The sequence below is a fragment of the Lycium barbarum genome, chromosome 4, assembly GCF_019175385.1.
Source record: "Lycium barbarum isolate Lr01 chromosome 4, ASM1917538v2, whole genome shotgun sequence".
NCBI lineage: Eukaryota > Viridiplantae > Streptophyta > Magnoliopsida > Solanales > Solanaceae > Lycium > Lycium barbarum.
Window position 1 is genome coordinate 12,256,433 of NC_083340.1, and position 21,788 is coordinate 12,278,220.

The 21,788-nt window shown below is 34.8% G+C and overlaps 1 protein-coding gene across 2 annotated transcripts; it reads right to left on the minus strand.

Annotated features, from left to right (window-relative positions):
* Positions 1–13,876: 13,876 nt before the first annotated feature.
* On the minus strand, positions 13,877–21,468 carry LOC132635223 (uncharacterized). Of its 2 annotated transcripts, none has more exons than XM_060351517.1 (5): positions 21,095–21,468; positions 16,521–16,582; positions 15,454–15,544; positions 14,916–15,015; positions 13,877–14,828 (listed from the first exon to the last, which is right to left on the minus strand). In XM_060351517.1, the coding sequence occupies exons 1-5, from the start codon at positions 21,295–21,297 to the stop codon at positions 14,133–14,135; spliced, it is 1,152 nt and encodes a 383-aa protein (XP_060207500.1). In that variant the 5' UTR covers positions 21,298–21,468; the 3' UTR covers positions 13,877–14,132. The 2 variants fall into 2 exon arrangements, with proteins under 2 accessions (XP_060207500.1, XP_060207499.1); XM_060351516.1 differs by having other exon boundaries at positions 14,916–15,018.
* Positions 21,469–21,788: the final 320 nt, after the last annotated feature.

Genomic DNA, 21,788 nt, shown 5'->3' on the forward strand with positions numbered 1-21,788 from the left:
TATGGCTATTTGAGGTTGTCATTGTTATGGTTAAATTGTAGTTAGGGGTTGTTCTTGAGGAATTGGAGAACTAAGGATAGTTAAGATTTGTATTGTGACGTTAGAACTTGTTGTAATGTTACGATAGTTTTCTTGCATATAGAGGTTGATGTTGTTGTTGTGTTATTGCTGATGTGAATCATCAAACTTGGAGGAAAGAAGCGTATAAAATATCGTATGCGAATCACTTGGCTTGTTGAATCATCATGGAGCATACATGAGCGGAATACGACATAAACATGATGAGCCTAATCTCATGGGATATCATAATTATCAAATAAAATACTTGTTTTAAGAAAACATGAATATGGATTGTCATAGATAATGAGCCAGAGATGGCTATACGACTCTAAATATCTGACATAACATAACTATTTAGACTATGAAACCTCTAACATGAGTTTGAACTGCTAAACGTAACTGCTGGGACAAGGCCCTCAACATACCTTAAATGCATAACTAACATAAAGTAAATAATGACTAAACCCCAAAAAAGATGGGGCTCACCAAAAGCTGATACGTGGGTGGTCCTATGAAGTAGATCCGTCGTCCTGTGTATCTGTACCTACATCATGAAATGCAGGCTCCCGGGCAATAGAAAGGGGATGTCAGCACATTGAATGTACTGGTATGTAAAACAACTGAATAAAATAAACATGGCACATGAAATAACATGATGAGAGCTGGAACTGAAACTGAAACCTGGTCATGAACATGTGTATCTGACATGGACATAAATACATATATAACATACATAAAAAAAAGTTGGAAGAGCATTAATATAACCGACATGTAACCACCACATTGACACGTGGCGTCTGATCTCTGCCGGACCAGCTAAGTCGTCCTGTACCTTGCCGGGGTACAAGACGTGAACATGACATGAATGGATCCAAATCCCTCAATAGGGAAAATATGAAGGAATCTTCCTACTGGGCGGAGCGATCCTTATAATACGTTGGCATACGTAGTTTCAGGTATGAAACCTTCTCGGTAATCTGTGCAACTGCCCAAAACATAAACATGGTATAGTTGGCTAAGAAGCCCATGATTTTCGTGAAATAACTTGTAATCATGATTTCACGAAATAACTTGTAAACATATTTTCATGAAATAACTTGTAATCATGGTTTCATGAAATAACTTGTAATTAGCATGTATGTATCTTGAATCATGGCATGAAGATAATTATATAATACCATTGCATGAAAACTTGTAGACATGTAGGATATTCATGAAATAAACATTTTTATTTAAAAACATGCATGCAAGAACTCATGGAATACGAGATATGCGTGTTCATGGATTACAGATAGATTCTCAATAATCATATGGGGTTATTAAGAACACAATGATAGAATAATATCAATTCATACATAACCTATTCATGGACATGGACCTAGGGTTGTCATGAACATGGTGTAGAAACCCTAGTTTTCGTAAAGATTCATACTTTATGGAATAAGAAGCGCGGGGAAGAAAAATGGTGTTCCCACACATGGATAGAAACCCTACAGACCTGGTAATGCTCCAAAACTTGAATTAAAGACTTGAACTTTGAAGAAGATTTCCAAAATCTTGAATCTTGAACCTTGAGATGGGTTTTGTTGAAAACCCTAGGTTAGGAATGATGATTTCTTGTTTAGATTACAAGGATATATATTAGAATTGACTTGGAATGATTAGAATGGGCTTACCTTGGTGTTCTTGATGATGGGAGAGAATAGAAGGTCGTTCTAGGGCTTGGGGGTGTGAAGAATGAAGTGAAAAAGCCTTAAAACGAAGTTTAAAAATTGTCGTCGGACCTATTTTACGCCCTATTTTACGGCCTGTAAAAGTTTTACGGACCTTAGATCCCACCGTAAATCAAGTACAGTGATTTGGGCTATCTAGACCAGTTTTACTGCCCAAATCTACGGCCCGTATAATTTTTACGGCCCGTAGATTCCACCGTAAATCGGCAGAACACTATTTTAGTAAAATAGGCATAACTTTTTGTACAGATGTTTGTTCGACCTTTATAATAGACCGTTGGAATGATATTTCAAAGATATACAACTTTCAAGAAGGAAATTTTCCCAAATTCCTTACATATTTTTTCGTATACCCATTTTAATTGAGATATGGTGCAAACTCACTTTAAAACACACTCCATAGGGTAGCTTCCGTCTTTCCTTTGCTCAAGGACTCTTCTCATGTCTTGATTGGGTTTCAAACACCATTTATACACTACTCAAATTGAGTTCATTATACCTCCGTCTTTCGAGTCAAATCTTAGCCCGAATGCACGAGGTGTTACGGTAATGTATCAAAACTGTCGATTAGTGGTTGTCATATATTTATAGTACAATTTACCACATTATAAAATAATTATTTATTACCCTAAAATTCATTGCTCAGCTGTTTGACAGCATGAACAAGCTTTAACAATTAGAAACTTTTGATTTAATTCAAACAAGTTAAAATGAAATAGGTGTCGGGCTATTTGCCTCACATATTTGGCACAACGACAATTAGCACAACGTCAGAGCTTTTGGCTGCTTGGGATTTAACAATTAGTAACTTTTGATTTGATTCAATCAATTTAAAAATAAGCAGATGTTTGACTCTAGTTAATACTATGGTTGACTTTAATTGAAACATTGAATTACCTCCATTAGTTACGTATTAAATATAATTGAGTAACAATTAACAAATTTGGATATAGTTCAATATGTTTAAACAAAAATAGTGGATTTAACAAGCAGTCAACACTATGGTTGATTTTAATTGAAACACTGAATTGCTGCAATTTAGCCAATTGTATGGTTGAGTAACAATTAACAACTTTTGATTTAATTCAATCAATTTAAAAAGAAGTAGATGTTTGACTTTAGTCAATACTATGGTTGACTTTAATTGAAACATTGATTTATCTCAATTGGTTAAGTATCAAATATAATTGAGTAACAACTAACAAATTTGGATAAATATGTTTAAACAAAAATAGTGGATTTAACAAGTAGTCAATACTATGGTTGACTTTAATTGAAACATTAAATTATCTCAATTAGTTAGAATTAAATATAATTGAGTAACAAATAACAAGTTTGGATCTAATTCGATCAATTGAAACAAAAATAGTGAATGTAGAAAGTAGTCAACAGTATGGTTGACTTTAACCGAAATATTGAATTAACTCTAATTAGCTAAGTATTAGTTAAGATTTCGTAAAATATTTGCCAAGTGTTGATTCAATTTCATCAAATTTTTTATTACGGAACAAGTAAATCAAAACTATGATAATGGTTGACCTTGATCGAAATATTTAATTATCTCAGTTTAGGTAAGTATTAGAAATGATTGAGTAACAAATAACATGTTTTGATTTAATTCAATTAGTTCATTTTTTTTAAATAATAGATGTAACAAGTAGTCAAGTTATGAATTTCCTATTAAAATATTGAAAAGTCATTTATTTGACCATTTTGCTCTATTCAAACAAGCAGGTAAAAGGATTTTCGTTTCAAGAAATGTCGAATGCTATTGCAGCAAAATTGGTCAAGGTCTACGGTTAGAACCCTTAGGTCCCGAGTTCGAGTCTAGATGCGTGTTTAATGAAAAACATTTTTTTTTTCATTTTTTCTTTCACTTAGATGATCAAAATAGCAGCTAAAATAATTTTCGTTCCAATAATTGTCGAATGCTATTGCAACAAAATTGGTCAAGCTCTGCACTTAGAACCCATAGGTCCCGCGTTCGAGTCTAGGTTCGCGCAATGAATATGTTTTTTTTTTCTTAAGTTACAACTTTGTTTTTTCCTAGACTCACAAGTCTACACCCTATGAACTAGGCTATGATAGTAACAAGGAAGAGGATAATGATTATACTAAATTTTGGAGGGAAACGTAAAATTGTGGAGGGAAAGAAGATATTGTTTTAGATTTCATCCTTTTTCCCTCTATATAAGTTCACTCATGGGATACAAAAAATTGTAAGTGGTCATGAAACCACAAAGCGAGGTGGCTTCTATTGAAATGGGACCTTCAAATTTCACATTGGTATGTCCAAATCGTACATACAGATCGGTGATGTGGTATTTTTCTTTGTTCATTTAAGTTATAGTATCAAATAATCATGTTTTTATTTTCGAATGCAACTTTATTAACACCATTATTTTTTCTTGATATATAGTATTTGCTGATGCATATATGGAAACATCTTCCGCCTGATAGGACACCAATTATTAACACCATATACTGTGAACATAAAGAAGATGCATTGGGCTACTTAAAGAAATTGGGCCCAAACAACCATAACCCAAATATTCAGTAGAAGAGAAATGCAGCCCAATATCAAAATTTGCCAACATTGCATCTCAGTCACACAAAGTTGACAAAACAATATCAGCCGTACGATCAAATATCCTTGATCAACAAGGACAAGTCACTTTTAATTACATAGCAAGGGAATAAAATCAGTTATATGCTAGCTAATAGAATTTGGACAAAAATGTATAAAGTAATATGGTACTTGATTTGTTTAAGCTTGGTGATCATCTAAGTGAAATAAAATAATTAAAAAAAAATGTTTTTCACTATATGCGCGTACCTAGACTCGAACTCGGGACCTAAAGGTTCTAAACGTGGACCTTGATCAATTTTTCTGCAATAGCATTCACCATTTCTTGGAACGAATATTTATTTAGCTACCTTTTTTAATAGAGCAAAATAGTAAAATAAATAACTTTTCAATATTTAATAGGAAATTCAATGCAAACTATAGGTTTGTTGCAATCTCATAAAATTAGTTATAGGCTAGCCAATAGAATTTGGACAAAATTGTATAGGATTAAATATTATTCTTTTATTTTTAAGCATAGGTGCTCTTCTCTTTCAATGAAATACACAGAAATTTGCAATCTCAATATTCTCAATTTCTACATATAATGGAGGAATTTTTTTTTTCTAAATAATCGTTGTTAATTTCTCGACATATGATCTTAGTTTAATTTTTTTAAATAACCGCCCAGAAATAACATTGTATGTGTGAACTTCTATTAAAAAATTAAACTCTAATAGCATTTTTTTTCTTTTAATATATGATTAAAATTAAATAGAATAGATAAGGTCATTTACATGATCAAGGACCAACACTAGCTAGTTTATAAACACATAACTAGTTTATAAACACATAGCTAAATCTAATTGTCTACGATGATTGTTATAGTTACATTTTTTGCAATTGAATATTTGATCAAATATTTTTTTAGAGAAATAGTCCACTTTAAATTTTCAGTAAAAGAAATAGTCAAAGCAAACTTTTTAAGTTCTTATTTATTTTTATGTTTCTAGCTAAGCATTTTAATTAGGGAAGGAAAAATGTTAAATTTAACATTGCATTTTTAGTTTACGATTAAAATAAGAAAGTGTCCACTTGTTAAGGAATAAAATAGTCTCACATGAATAGTGAAAAGATGGGTTTGTTGTAAAAAAACAATTAGGGCTTTGTATATTGTTTAAATTGGCCCACTGTATAAATTATGTAGATTGTATGTTATGTAGACCATATAGATTTATAGGTGTATGTATATGTTCTAGGTATATGTATCAATTTTAAATATAGCAAAAAATGCTGCCCTTAAGCAATTATTACATTGTATTGAAGGGGAAATTTGGAGGGAAATAGGCTGTTTTGGAGCCTTGTGAGGTAAGGGTATATTGATCATTTTACGTTGACCTGGCATGGGTTGTGACAGTTGTGCCAAAATGGGTTATGCCATTTAGCAGCACTCAAGAATTAATGGATGCTCCATTTTAGATGCTTCATTCTTGAAACAGGGAAGCGCATTTGTCTTCTCGGATTATCCATCAGTTCTAGCATTTTATATTTTTTGTAGTCCAACGTAATTGCTCCACATCAAGATTTTGAAAAAGTAATCATTTCACTCTTGTTTATTTTTAACTTTTAAATACCACAAGAGTCGGCTAACGATTATTAGGGGATAAGAATGATTATACTCCAAACAAATGACAAAATATGACTTTTTCTTGAAGTAAATGGTTTAAATTAATTGGATAATATTACTCAAGCCATATCTATTAAATATTTAAAGGTTCTCCTCTGTGAGAACTAGGGATGGGCATTCCCATTTGATATGAAAATTTCGGTTTGAATTTTCAATTTTCGGATCGAAAAAAATTCAATTCAAATGACTCCGATTGAATTGAATTTAAAGTTCGCTTTTTGAATTAATCGGTATGGATATTTCAAATTTTCAATTTTGACTTTTGAACATTTAGGGCTAGCTTATTAGGAAGGATATTAATTCCGAGAAAAGTACCTCATTTTTATTAACAACCACAAATGATTTATTGTTTTCATACTCATTGTTATATTTAGAAGAAACTAAAATCATAGGTTAATATATAATGGGCAATTTTTTTGCACGGATTGCCCTTCAAAGGCACTGGTCTTTAATTTTTACCCCTCAAATTGTTGATCTTTAATTTTTGGCCTTCGCCTAAAAGCTCATGGGTTCCGGGTTCGAAATCCCGCTCAGTCATAAATTAAAAAAAAATCACAAGGCAGAGTTTTGAATTCGAACTCTACCCTTATGCCTGAAGGCAAACTTTGCCTTAAGGTAGCAAACTCTGTCTTATAAGGTAGAGTTTTGCCTGCCTTAGGCGAAGGACCAAAATTAAAGACCAGCAATTTGAGGGGCAAAAAATAAAGACCACCCTCGAATAAGGGCAATCGTGCAAATTTCCCTATAATGGGTATAGTAGTATTTGACCTTTGGGCTTGTTAGTATTAGATATATGGTAAGACTAAAATTCAAAATCCAATCCATATTCCAAAATTCAAAAAAAAAAACTGAATTTCGGTTCGAATTTTGGGTTGGCCCAAACAATGCCCACCCCACCCCTAGTTGGAATGTTTTTGTCAATTATTTTGCAAGACTTCTTCAACATGTAGCACTTTGATCTATATATCTAACTAGTGTGTATGTAATTGTAATGGACTAATAGTTGCCTGACCATTTAAATCTCCCCCTAATTGCATCGATTTTTTTGTCAAAGTGCTTATGTTGCAGCTATCGGAATCCGACTATTTTGAACTAGCTATATTACCCTCATATGTCCATAATGCGATAATTCTCATATTTTTCATCACATTCGGGCATTGATGTGGCAGAACTAATTTTTTAAATCCATATCCATCCATGAAGTTAGAACACTTTCATATTTTTCACCACATTTGGGCGCTCATGTGGCAGAACTAACTTATTTATCTGCGTCCATGATGTGGGAGTCCTTGCTCGCTCCCTCAAACCCCAGGTAACGATGTGATCAAACTCCTTGCCCATTTTTCATCACATACAGGTGCCAACATAATGAGTGTTTTAGGTAGGCACATCCCAACAATATCTGTATTTGTATTATGAGAATCCATTGTGAATTAACAAGCTTTATACTTGCTATCAATCTATCGGAATCCTCCTCTCTTATTTGAGTTTGAGACCAATGATGTGAGCAAGCTGACTCACGACGATTCTCAAGACAATCTCAACAAAATGATTTTTAACTACACCAAGTTAATATATATTTCTTTCACTTTTATCCTTGGAAAGAAGATATTGATCAAATAAGGGTCAAAGTAACAACAACAACAACAACAACAACAAACTCAGTGTAATCCCACAAGTGAGATCTGGGGAGGGTAGGATATATGCAAACCTGATGTAACACCTCATAACTTTAAAAACTAACCTGTGTTCTTGATTCAGGACTTAGGAAATCAGACGGGAGTGCTAGAATTAAATTTGTTTCAGTTCAGTGAAGTTTAAGTTTTTACGCCCAAGTTATATGGTCTGTATAACTTTTACGGGACCGTACTTCCCCTCGTATAAATAATATGGACCGTACTTTGGTCCGTATCAATGCATGGGGAAATCTTAGTTTCTGGAAATAGACATGTGAAATACGGTCACTTTATACGGACCGCATATTTTGTACGGTCTGTACTTCTTGTTCGTAAATCTTGTGGAAAAATTTTGAATTACTGTTACCAATTTACGACCACTTTTTACGGACCGTAAATATTATACGGACCGTAAAAAGGGACCGTAAATCCTTCCGACATCTTCATGGGTTCAGTCTTTTATTTAGTTTTTCATACTCTCAAGCCCTAGCACGAAGGTTCTCTCCTCCCACCTTCAAAATACATCAAGGTAAGCCTATTCCACATATTCCTAGTGAATTCTGACATATATCCATGAATTCTAAATAGAAATTCATTGTTTCTAACCTAGGGTTTTCAAGAAAACCCATCTCAAGGTTCAAGCTTTTGGATTTCTTCTCCAAGTTCAGACCATTGTTACAAGTTTTGAAGCGTTACAAGTATGTAGGGTTTCTATCTACGTGTGGGAACATCATTGTTCTTCCCCACGCCACATTCTGCCATGATTATACAAATTTTCACCAAAACTAGGGTTTCCAGCCATGTTCATGATAACCCTAAGTACATGTACCATGATATATCATGTTGTATTAATAATTCGTTATTGTGTTCTTAATAGTCCATTTTGGTTATTGAGAATCTATCCGCAATCCATGAAAACACATATTTTGCATTCCATGGGTTCTTACATGCAAGATATGAACTTTTATGTTTATTTTCATGAAATTATGCATGCTTCCATGATTTCATACAAGTTATACTAGATATCTAGCTTCATGTTATAATACAATCACGAATCATGTTTATATAATTCATGGGCTACTATGCCAATTATATCCACGTTCATGTTTTGACAAATTGCTCAGATAAACGAGAAGGCTCAGACAGTCTGACTACGTATGCCAGTGTAGGATAAGGATCGCTCAGCACAGTTAGGATGATTCCTTCATGTTTACCCATTGCGGGTTATTGGATCAATTCATGTCATGTTCATGTCTTGTACCCCCGCAAGGTACAAGATAGCTTAGCTGGTCGGGTAGAGATCGGACGCCACGTACGTACGTGATGGTTACATGTCGGTTATACTAAGGCTCTCCCACTTAAAAGCGTTTTACTCATGTTATATACATATTCATGTCAGATATGTTCATTTTCAGCTTACAGTTTCAGTTTTATTATTTCATGTGTCATGCTTATTTCATTCAGTTGTTTTACATACCAGTACAATTCAAGTGTACTGACATCCCCTTTATTTGCTGGGGGGGCCTGCATTTTACGATGCAGATTTACAGGACGACAGATCAGCTCGTTAGGACTTTGTTCGTATCAGCTATTGGTGAGCCCTATTTCATTCGGGGTGTTATCTTTACTTAGCTTTCATGTTAGTTATGCAGTTAAGGTATGCCAGGCGTCTTGTCCCGGTAAACAGTTTAGCAGTCAGACTCATGTCAGAGGTTTCATAAACTAGTTTAGTTGTGTCATGTCAGATATTCAGAGTCGTATAGCCAGCATTGGCTCAGTACTTATTATATTTTCAGACTATTTCCGCATCATGTTTAAATAGTATTTTATTAGTATTGTAATGACTCATGCTATTCAGACTATCGATGTTTTTTTAAAGTGTATTCCGCATTAGTTTATGTCTCATGCAAGCCATGTGGTTCGCTTGATCACATGCAGCAAGACACTGAGTGTCGTATTACGCCTAGGCTATGATTGGGGACTTCACACCTGACCTCTATCTTTTGGGGGATAGAGAGACTGTTTCGATAAGGGTCAAAGTAAAGTATACCCAAATTAAAGAAATTGGGTACATGTGATGGTGACCCTTTTGGAGGAGGGACTTGACAAAGCAAAAATGGTACCATATACCTAGCAGATGACCTGCTGAAATAATTGACAGAAATTAAAAGTACAAACTCCATAACTACTCCACCCTAAAATTGTACAAACTCCATAATTATTTCACGACATGAGTCTTCGCAGCAGAATACACATGCACAAACTTTTCTAAAAGGGAAGAATAATCAATCTCCATAACTATGAAACTTCCTTCCACATTACTACACGTTCTTTAATTTAATTATTTGTCACATCATCTTTCTTTTTCCTTTTAAAAGAACTGCATAGCTGCCTATTAAGTGGGCTTATAGCTAGATCACAGTTGACAATATTAGGTTATTATGCATCTTCTTGTTTAAACAATAATTGTGATGATCATAATAATTAGTGTTGGCATAGTTAAGGCTTATTGCCACCATAATAAATCATAGTTGCTCCCCCGAGTGTCTTCACTTAACTAATTAAATCAATTTCATATATTCAAGAAAGCATTTTATATTAAAATCACTTTCATGATATACATAGCTATCTAATTAGCATTTAGCAGCCCTTTGTCTTTTTTGGTGGCTAAATAGTTTATCCAAGTTAATGAATGGTAATGGGAAAGGAGGGAACCATTATGATTTATAATTAATACGAAAGGGTTTTGAAGCACTTGGGTTGGCCAAGAAAATGATGGAATATAAAATTATAAATAATGAACTAGAAAACTAGAAGAACCTAAGTTCTATACATTTGATTATGTAAAAAAATTACATAATCAGGTCACTTGACCTTTTAAGTAAAATTTTATGAGTTTAATTTATATACACCGTCAGTGTAAAAGAATTACACTATCAAGTCATCCAAAGGATATTTACGGATAAGCCTCCTTAAAATGTGAAATTTATAATCTTACAGATAAGACAAGTTACCTATTGTAAGAGATATAAAGATGATCTGGTAGTGCAAACTTTTCTTACATTTACGTTGTATATAATTTGGAACACAACTTTTATTAGGCATTAGTTTGTAACTTTGTAAAACGAATATCTAACATGTTATTACACATTAAACCACACAGGTAATATAAAAAAAAAATATTGTTAATGTGTATCATCTTAAAAGAAGGCAATGAAAAGTTGATGTTTAGATGTGAATAACTATTGAAAGCCTTGTTTAAGGAACAAATTGGCATAAAAAGGACTTCCACCAAACAAAAGGTCATGCAAATTAGAGGTACACATGAAGAATATATGAAGCAATTAAGCAACCAAACAATTCTTGATGATTTTGAGGACATTGTTTCAAGGGGAAAATAACGTGAAACTTTTTTGTCATAATTAATGAGATTTTTTTTGGGATTCCTTTCTTTCTCTTTAATCTTTTCTTTTCCGTCCACTCCTTTGGACTAATGTATGGAAGTATGAGTGAGTTCGATAAAAACAAAGGAACGTGGACCTTTTTATTTGTTTGGTTGTTCCAAGGAGACTCGTACTTTTTTGGTGCACATGATATGAAGGAACTTATTGGGATGCTATGCCACTATCACATTATTATTGCTATTCGTATTTTGTGTGTGGCCATTCATGGGTTCTGATTGGGATGCTACTTTAAACAAGGAGGTGAAGTTTGGGGAACTTTCTTTATAAGCATTTCAAGAATCTAACTAAAGATAAAAATTAGTCAACACATCTTTGGTTTCCTCTTCCACAGATTTGACTGTATTTTCTTAAGTTACTCTTACAATAATGGAAAGAGATAATAAAATATTAAGTTTTGGCGAACAAAGTTAGTCAGTGGGAGATAATCGTAGAAGGTATTTGGTGAAATAGTCGATAGTTAGCCCGAACACCATCGTTATAAAAATAAAAATAAAAAGTAAAAGAAGAACATACTCGTCAATGCATTTTTCTCAAAAGAAATGTTTTCCCCCTATAATTGCACAATTTTATCTTATGTGTCAATTTTTTTTCTTTATTTAAATCTATTATTTGTTTAAAAGAAGTATGTGACTACCCACTGTTGCTATGCACGCCATGTTGTGGATTAGGTCCATGTCTGACCAACTTTTAAGGCTTAGAATATGGCGATTGATGCTCTATTGGCTTGTCATTAAAGAGATTTGATAGTGCTATATAAGAAGAGTACTTTTGTGTTGGCAATGTGAAGGGTATATTGGAAGTCAAATTGGATTTGGTGCAAAAATTCAACATAAAATATTAGCCTTTATTTGGTGATTAAGAAAAACTGAAGCAAAGTAAACGAAAAGGAAAAATAATCGAAAAGATAACAATCAAAACTCTAGTCGATCAACAAGCAGATATATCTAAATCTTAGGAAAAAAATATTTAGTTCATTAAGAAATTTAAAAACAAATTAAAGTATTCAAACACGTCATTAAGAAATAATACTGAAGAAATAACTATTTTTTAGCGTCTGTAATTAAAAAATATTGATTGTCATGGAGTTTTAAATTCTTCAAATAAACTTCAGGATGATGGCCAAAAGCTTAAAATGGAACTCCATGATAGTGGCTACTTTTAAAAGGTCAAAATGACCAGTGAATGCTATTTCTACAATTATAATGGAAATAGAAAACTCTAGATTGAATCTTTAAAACCCAAGCTACTGATGGAGCAACACTTGAATCGTCTTCTTGTCCTTTTGTCAAATGAAGTTTCACTTCTAGAATTTGAAATTTTATAACTATGAGTATTTTTAAAAAATAAAACCAAAAAGTGGCCAGTAAATATTTTTTCTATCGACTTTGGTGGTAATTGAGGTAGTGGATTTGGATTTCTTGTTGAAAGTAAGTGGATATTATGTCATTTTCACTTTTCCTTTTTTCCCATTACTAGTGGTGATTTCCTCTCTAGACTACCAACTATCAATTACTACATATGCCCAATTAAAAAGAAATTGATGAAATTGTAACTTTGGTTGTTATATGCTTGATGCCACATAGAGACTTTGGCGGATAAGAATAATAACTTGTTCGATACAAAAACAAGTTTGAATACAAAAATAATTTGACAAGTTAGTCTGTAACTATATGAACAGATGATATATTGGAGTTAAAACTTCCAAAGAAGCATTTTTATTGAAAGAACATGATGTGAGTTGGGGCTCTTGAATATTAAAGCACAATAACGTAGAAGATGCAAAAATTTAATAAAATGCTAACCCAATTACCTATTAAAATATTTCTAGGGCCATTATATCCAAAATATCTTGGCCCAAACAGACAGCTTTCTGGTTGCCCAAAGTATGTTTAAGCACATGAAACCCAAGAACTTGCCCTTTGAAAGTCAAAATTGAAAAGAGTGTGATGACCCCAATCCAAAGTCATTTCATGTTTGCATTTGGTCAGTTAACCATTAAAAAGCATACATTAGATATGGACGGATTAAATATCTTTTGGTGAAGTTTCATGGTTAGATAAAGGACAAGCACAAAAGACTAGATTTTTGTAGGAAGCATTTTCCCTTAGATCATCATAGGGTAAACTTGAATGGTCTAAACCCACAGAACAGAGACTGCCCTTAAAACATTTGTTCAGAACTACTTTGTAATCATATTGGGGCATAGAGTTGTTAAAAGGCCTGCTAGATTTTGGGAGTAGCCCCGAAAGGTTCAAAATATAATTGAGTTGGACTTCCATATATGGGCCAAAGTCCAGTTAGCATGAAATAAAGAGCAATTTGCAAGATTGTCCTTCGCTGGGGTGTATCCCTCAAAATGGTGGTCTTTAAATTTTGTCTTTCAATCAGAATTTACATGGCACTGGCAAAATTTCAGCCCATGCAAATTTTGCTGCAAAAATTTTCTGCCTGTGCTGCTCAAATTCTATCTTAAGGCAGAATTTCGCTGGTCAGATTTACAAAATTCTGCCTGGGACAGAATTTAATTCTGCCTTGCATTTTTTTATTTTTTATTTTTTAATTGAGCTAGGATTCGAACCCACAACCTTGGGGTATTCGGTAAGGGGTAAAACTTAAAGACCACCAATTTGAAGGACAAAAATTAAAGACCACCCCAAATGAAGGGCATCCGTGCAAAAAAAAAAAATGTGAAATAAACGGCCGCCTAAAACTTTGACGAAAACCAATCAAATAGGTTGTAAAGACTGATTCCCCTTACAATGCCATTAAATGGGCCTCCATTAGCTGGGCAACAGGCACTATAACTTATCATTCACTCACTAGTCACTATATAACAACATGAAAGGTTAGTAGATTCGATTCAGAAACATAAAGATCAGACCGCGAAATTGGGCCTCTAACTAATAGACTACACGCTACAACCCGACACCTAAAGATTGTATTAAGTTACAGTTCTTCTATATCCTCAAGTGAATCAAACTCTGCATTAAGTCGACGAAGTTCTTCATCATCAACGGTAGCTGTGCTAAACCACTTCGGTGGAGAATTACCCGATGGCATTGTTGGCGGGACAGCACTAGCTTTTGAACTCTGCTCAATAAATGCCTCTGTGTCATCAGACTCTGCTTGCTTTTCTTTTTTAGGTTGGTTAAACAGTTTGGACTTCATCTCCAAGCAAGCTTTCAGGTCTTCCTCATTTCGAGCTTTATTCAACTTATCAATAAGATCAGTGAATGCTGCAACATGCTCAGCTTCAGCGGTCTTGGCCTTTTTCTTTTTGCCAAGTGCATCTAGATCGCTAAGGTCAGTAGCATTGTCACCTGACTCCAACTTCCTCAGCTTCCTTAATCCCTGATCTACAATATATTGCATCCTCTTCCTGGTATTCTCAGCTCTAGCTGGATCTGATCTAAGCTGTAATTTCAACCGGTTTATCATTGCCTCATTATCATCTTCTGTTGAACCACCCTCATTCTTCTCATCCTCATTCTGATCATCCTCAGCAGAATTCACTGCAAACACCTCCTCCAGGAGACCAACATTCTGCATGTACCGATCAAAAGCTTCATTTTCAGCTGCAATGTTGCTGTCCCTGTATTCCTTTAACTTCATAAACCTCCATTCGTTTATGAGCTGGGCGTCCTGTAGTTTATCATTAAGGTTAACTTCTAAAAAAATAAAATGAATAAAGCTATAAACTCAAGGAGAAAATACAAGAACTCCACATACCTTTCTGGTCAGTGGTTTCCTCGACCTTATTGGGGTCTGCAAATTATTGAACTGTGCAAAATTGGAGGAGAGTTGACGAAGTGAAGTAGCTCTGTGCGAGCTCCTTGAGTGAAGAAAATAGAAGTTAACACAAGTCCGTTAAATAAAGAGCAAGAAGCTCGGTAATCAGCATTCAGCAATGTAATCCGCCTAGAACAGCAGATCTGGGAGTGGGAGTATGCAAAGAGATACAGAAATGCACGTGAAAAGAACCCTAGTAATTCAAAAGATTATTCCACAAAAGGTAATATAACAACCAAATAGCATAATAAAATTTTGGGCGCCAAGAACTTGCAAAGCAAATGCAGAAGAGATCACTTCAAAATGCCAGAAGCACATTTCTAGTGATGTACTACAAACCTTATGAAGGATTGTTAACTGACTGCAGATGATTTTGTGATTTACACTTTATATCATAGATGGTTGTCCAGTAACAGTCAAACTGTTCATTAAGGCTGTCATATATAAATGCAATCATGCATGCTTTAGTAAAACTTACCCAGAGTGAGGTGCTTCAGTGGACTGCTGATCTACCACAGGAGACCCGGAAGATGCAATCTTTTCTGGAAGAGTTGAACCACCTTTTAAAACTGCACAATGTCAAATCAAGGATACATATGAATTACAGAATGACATTAGAACATCAGTCAGCCTTTTGGTAAAAAATTGCCTTACAGAAGAGATGTGCTAAAGTCCCTGCTGTCACTCTTTCATCTTATGACTTTAAAATATTTGTTCCTTCCAATGTTTTACAGAACCAGGCAGTCAATGAAAAGTTCACTTATACATGTCAAAAACCACAAATGCAGTTCATTACCATAAAATATACAGTGATGTCAAAACAAAGTTTTACACCAAATGTTAATGCCACGGTTAACAGTGAATATTTATGCCACAGACACTTCATAAGTGCATATATGCATATGCCTTTTCTTTTTGGCTTGCGAAAATTACTCTATTGCAGAAAAATCTTACAGATACTTAAACCATTAACCCATGATTCCCCAAAGACTATGGCCAGGTATCAGGTACCCCACACTCTCCCTTACAGATATCTGACTCTAGTTGGAGGCCAAATTTTTAATCCTGTCTACATGTGGTGGCATGTTTCTCTACTAGTCACAACCAACATCAACTAACATCTGGTGAGCGAATAACTAATCCAGTAAGCATCTGGGATCCCATGGCAACCAGTTTCAAAGATTCTCAGTGCAGCAATAACGCAAAAGTTATCTTAAAGGGGAAGGCTTTAGGAACCAGGCCTCTAGCCCAAGTCTGAAGATAACTTTTTCAACTTTTAAAGCAAGTAAAATATCAAATGAAGCACTGTGCATATCTTTAGATATTAATCTTCATCACAGCAATACTGGAGAAACAAAAAGAATCTATCGAAGCCACTGCAACTAGAATAAGGCAAATACAAGATTAAAGAAAAATGACGAAGAAAAATGATATTGGGAAAGAGCAGATTCTTCACCGTATGTAACAAAAAGGCATAGGTGCAATTATAAACTAGAATTAATGAATAGTGACATCAGCTGTGAAAAAATTTCAAGTTGATTATACCATGTATATGACAGGGATTTTGCGCTTTGGCACAGCAGTTTTTGCATGACTGGAATGGACACCTGCACATTCGATTCTCGCCAATTAGTAAGACAGCATATGAAGAGAGGGGAAGGGGGATAAAGAAATGTATAAACTAGTAGGAATGAGAGAAAATAGGTTAAAAAGGATAAAAATCTAGTAGTATATAAAAGCAATCCAATAAGATCAATGAGATATAGTGATGCTAATTTGATTAATTGGTCAACATAAATCACGAGGGTAGCTTTACATATCTTCGTAGATCATGCAAGACAGAAACTTCGTGTAAACTTGAAGAATCAGGTCTTAAAAGTAAAGGATACCATAAAAAATACGAGGGTTAGAAATATTTGTGGTAGAAATAACACATCAAATTACTTATAGAATGGAAAAGAATACACAAGTAACGATTAGAAAGCAGATGATCGAATATCTGCCAAAATGATACAAGAAACAGTAAAAGGTGATGGAGTACTGCTATCTGAAGCTTAGAAACAGAATCACCTGCATGCATCACAGATGATATCTTCCTCCATTTCTTTCTCACACTGATTTTTTATAAGTTTTTTACATGGATAGAGAGAGGGGCGGAGGAATAGAGGAAAGAAGGTAAATAGACACATAAAATGTAAGACTACTTTCTCTATTTAAAGCCACCATACATGACAACAACCTCTCGAGATGTATCATAATGGAAAATGAAAGTTAATGAACTATTCCCTTTTTGATTAATAAGTTAATGAACTTCTCTTGCGCCAAGTTTTGACTATCTTGCTACTAATCGAGTTTATCATGCATCAGATTCTGTCATAATGAAGACAGCCTAAGGTGTCGAATGACGAGAAGTCTTAGTTGTAACTTGTAACGGCTTCAAAGTTCATGTGGAAATATAACTTTTCCCCACTTTTAAGGGAGAGAGAGAGATTAAAATTTAATAACCTGTCTTTATTTTCATGAAAAATTAAAAGCAGTTTGCAAAAGTGAAAGGAGGTGAAAGAGTAGCCCCCTTCTCAATTGCGAAGTAATTGCTATATAAAATCATACCCCCTACGACTGCAGCTTCACTAAAAGGTCGTCGCCTTGTGAATGTAAAATAGTATGGGTGATCAAGCAGAAATAGCACCTCCTTAGTGCTTAAACAAGTAACTTCTTAGTTTTCAGTGCAAGTACTAGATTGCTAAAGAGACCACACAAGCTCTTGATGAAAAGAACTGACGTTACCTCTTTTAGAACATCTGACCATGAAAAAGTGAAGAATAACATTCCCCTACAAGCTCAAAGAGGTAAATCTTATTTTAATTTGTACATACTAAGAGAGCTAAAGAGAATACACCAGTTCATGATAAAAAGGAACTGTAACCGAGAAGGGGAGGAGAAAACTCAAAATGAAGAAAAAGTGGTAGTTGGACTCCTTTTTTATATTCTATACAAGTAAAAAGTGGTAGTTTAACTTTGATACCTATTAACTTACACACTGAAGTATGAAAAGGTGAGTCCGCAATTACATGATCAGAGAAATAAAACATGCAAATTTGCAAGCTGTAAGGATACTTATTCCCGTGCTACTGAAATCGAGAATTTTTAAGGATTGAATCGGATGGAAAAAACAATCATTTTGTTAAGTCATCCATTAAAAATGTTACACGATCATAACCTTTCTTTGGATTTAAGTAATTGATAATGCAAGTAATATTTCGTTTCTTGTTTCTGTTAATAGAAGCATATATCTAAGATGGGCTCAACGAAAAGTTTATCCGGTCATCTTGTAATGCTTTTCTTTTTCTGCATTATTTCTAGAATAGTGACACTATCTGATCATGTTTCCTACCCAAAAGTACCTTCCTTTCACAATACTCTCCAAATATACCATAACAAAATGGGGAAAAAGAGGGGAAAACTGGTCAGAAAACCATAATTTTCGTTTTATAAATAAAATATGATGGCCAAGAAAAATGTGAAATATTGTAACATACCAAAGCAAATAACTAATGCACAATGTTGTTAATAAAAAAAGTGCAGCCCGGTGCACTAAGCTCCCACTATGTGCGGGGTCAGGGGGAAGAACCACAGGGGTCTATTGTACACAACATTACCCTGCATTTTTGCAAGAGCCTGTTTTCACGGCTCGAACCCGTGACCTCCTGGCAAGGTTTTGGAGAGCGAGAAGCGGAAAAAAGCGACGAGGCCTCGCTTCACCAAAGCGAGAAGAGTGAAGCGAAGCGCGCGCTTTTTTCATGTGAAGCGCAATTTAATACAAAAATAAAAAATATTAAATAGGCATATATAAATAACTTAAATTAAGAAGTAAATAATAGATACTAGAACTAGATAGTCAATAATCCTCATAAGTCATAACATATTAAGCAAATGCAAAACCAAATCACAAAGATGAAAAAATTTACTACAATCACAACAAAAAAATAAATTGCAGAAAGTCAACAGAGATGAAAAAACAGAGAAGAACAGAGAAAAACATTACATAATAGACAAAAATTGAAGAACAGAGACAAAAAACAGGGCAGAACAGTGAAAGAAATTACAAAACAGAGATAAAAAATTGCAGCCCGGTCGAAGAACTGAAAAAAATAGAAAAGAAGAAGAGAAAAAAGAGCAACCCAGTGAAGAACTGAAAAAATAAAAGAAAAGAAGAGAAAAACTGGCAGTCGTAGCAGCAGGTAAAAGAGAGAAAATAAGAAGAGGAAGAGAAGAAGAGAAGAGAAAAGTAACCTTGAGACTTGAAAGAGGCGTAAAGAGATGAGGAGAAGCAGTCGTAGGAGTCCAAATAGAAGAGGGAAGAGTGTTTTAAGTTAAAACACTTAACAAATTTTATTTAAAAAAACCCTAGGTGCTAAAGCGCGCGCTTCTTCGCCTTCCTCGCTTCTGTGGCTAAAGCGCGCACTTATTTACCAATGCCTCACTTCAGAGCAAAAAAGCGCAAGGGCTGCGCTGCGCCCCGCTTCTCGCTTTAAGCGCAAAAGCGCTCGCTTTTCACAACCTTGCCTCCTGGTCACATGGCAGCAACTTTACCAGTTACGCCAAGGCTCCCCTTCAAAGTTGTTAATAAGAGGAAGCAAAATCCGGATTGATCTCTGACACGCTCAAAATAATAATCTACCCGACTAACTTCTGAAATAAAATGGCTGTAAATAATTCTTTTTTTTTTTTTTTTGATTTGATAAGGTAAATAATTTATTAACAATTGGGGAATCCCCGTATACAAGCCGTATACCAAAAGAAGAGAACCTACATCAAAATATGGTTCTCAACAAAAGATATCCAATTCTCTATACAAATAAGGACCTCGACAGTTCACCAAAAAGAAACTAAAGACAAAACACTTCTTTGTATTTTTACAAAATCTTGCTCCATCCCTTCAAAAGCCCTCCTATTTCTCTCTTTCCAAATTACCCACAAAGATCTATCCGCAAAGATCTGATTTATAAAATTTAGTCAGTCGCACCAAATTTTGTTTCCAACAAGTATCTTATACGTGTTGCTCCCCCTATTCGAAACTTCTTTTCCCCGAGCAAAACCTTAAATCTGCCTTATGTAACTCCATCCAACCAAACACAATCTTCCAGATATACCTCGAGAACCCTCTAAAATCTAAATTTGCACCTACTGTGAAGCCAGCAATAGATGGCCAATGCAACAACAGAGTCGCCTAACTCGGATTTCCAGGCTGCTTTTCTGAAACATGGTGTCCGGGCTAGCTTGCGCGCACCTCGACTAATTCCATGGGATACCTGCCACCTCCCACCAGCAACATCAGGTATCATGTAACTCTGCCCACCAAGGTTAAGACAGATGCGAAGAAATCATTTCTAGTGTTTTTGTCCCGCTGGGATTTGAACCTGACGTCTTATGGTTCTCAACCCACTTCGTTGACCACTAGGCCACATCGTTAGTTCAGAAACTCAAATTCATTTAACATATGAAAATTAGTCCCCTCTATAAAACCGTCTATTCAACTATTACTTTAATACGGCACCACTAACACTAATATAACACATAAGTCAAACGAGCGCTTTAAACTCTATGAGTTCACACAAGTAGAGTAACACACTCTATGAGTTCACACAAGTAGAGTAACACTTTGTTTCGATGGTTATTATATATTGTTTCGTAATGTATCGTATTGTGTCGTATTGTACAGTACTGTATTGTTTTGGTCAATACATAATGTTAGAAATCGACAAGAAAAGTAGGGCACAGTGTAGAGCTATCATTAAAAGGTATGATAAAGGATAAAATCTTATTATTAGACAATTAGTAAAGACAAAATGAGAAAGAAAAAAAATAACGTAACAGCGCGATAACACCAAATCGGTCGTTACATAAAATGAGACTTTTAGTCGTTACGCAACGATGTAACACCAAATCGGTCGTTACATAAAATGGGACTTTTCGTCGTTACAACGACACGATACAATAGAATTAAGGTAACAATCAAAACAAACGTTGTATTTACACTAATGAAGCAAATAAAACAGGGAATTAGGGTTTCTAAACCTCAATTTCAATAGAATAAACTGGAAAAAAAAAACACTTACCTTGAGCGAGCAACATTGCCGCACTTTATACACTTAGGTTTATTAAGCCCTCGTAGATTTTTCGACGCGTTTGTAGTCGTCGGAAGGCTCGACAAAACGGTAGCGTTTGCGGTTGAAACGGACGGTGCTGGTGCTGGTGACGGTGACGGTGACGGAGCGCTGTCGGCGCTGTGATTACTTAGGGCAGGCGAAGATGCAGCCATTTAAAGGCTTTACTTTTTTACTCTGTTTGCTTTACTCTTCCATTCGTTTGTTGAGCTGACGGTGTTATTGACGGAGAACGGTTAACTGCGGCGGCGCGTGGGATTCAATTGCTTTGTGTTGCTGCTGAAAATTGCTGTAGATTGTGGGTTTGATTGGGTGAAGGTTTTTTTAGGAATAAGATGGGTTTTTATATGAGAAATTATTAGGACGGTTTTGCCCTGAGATTTACCTTATGGAGCTATACTTATTCGGGTCCTCTATGGTAATTTCAGTGAATAACGCAAAGGATTTAATACTGGCTAAACCCCACCTTAAAGTTGGGAATATCTGGAACTTTTCCGATTTAAATTAATTTAAAAAATGAAACTCAAGAGAAATTGAGATCATCAGAATAGTTCGAAAAGATATAATTTTATTTTAGTTATGCATAAACTCAGACAATTATAATGAATAAAAGTATAAAAGCGTCCATAAGGTAGTGTAAGAATCA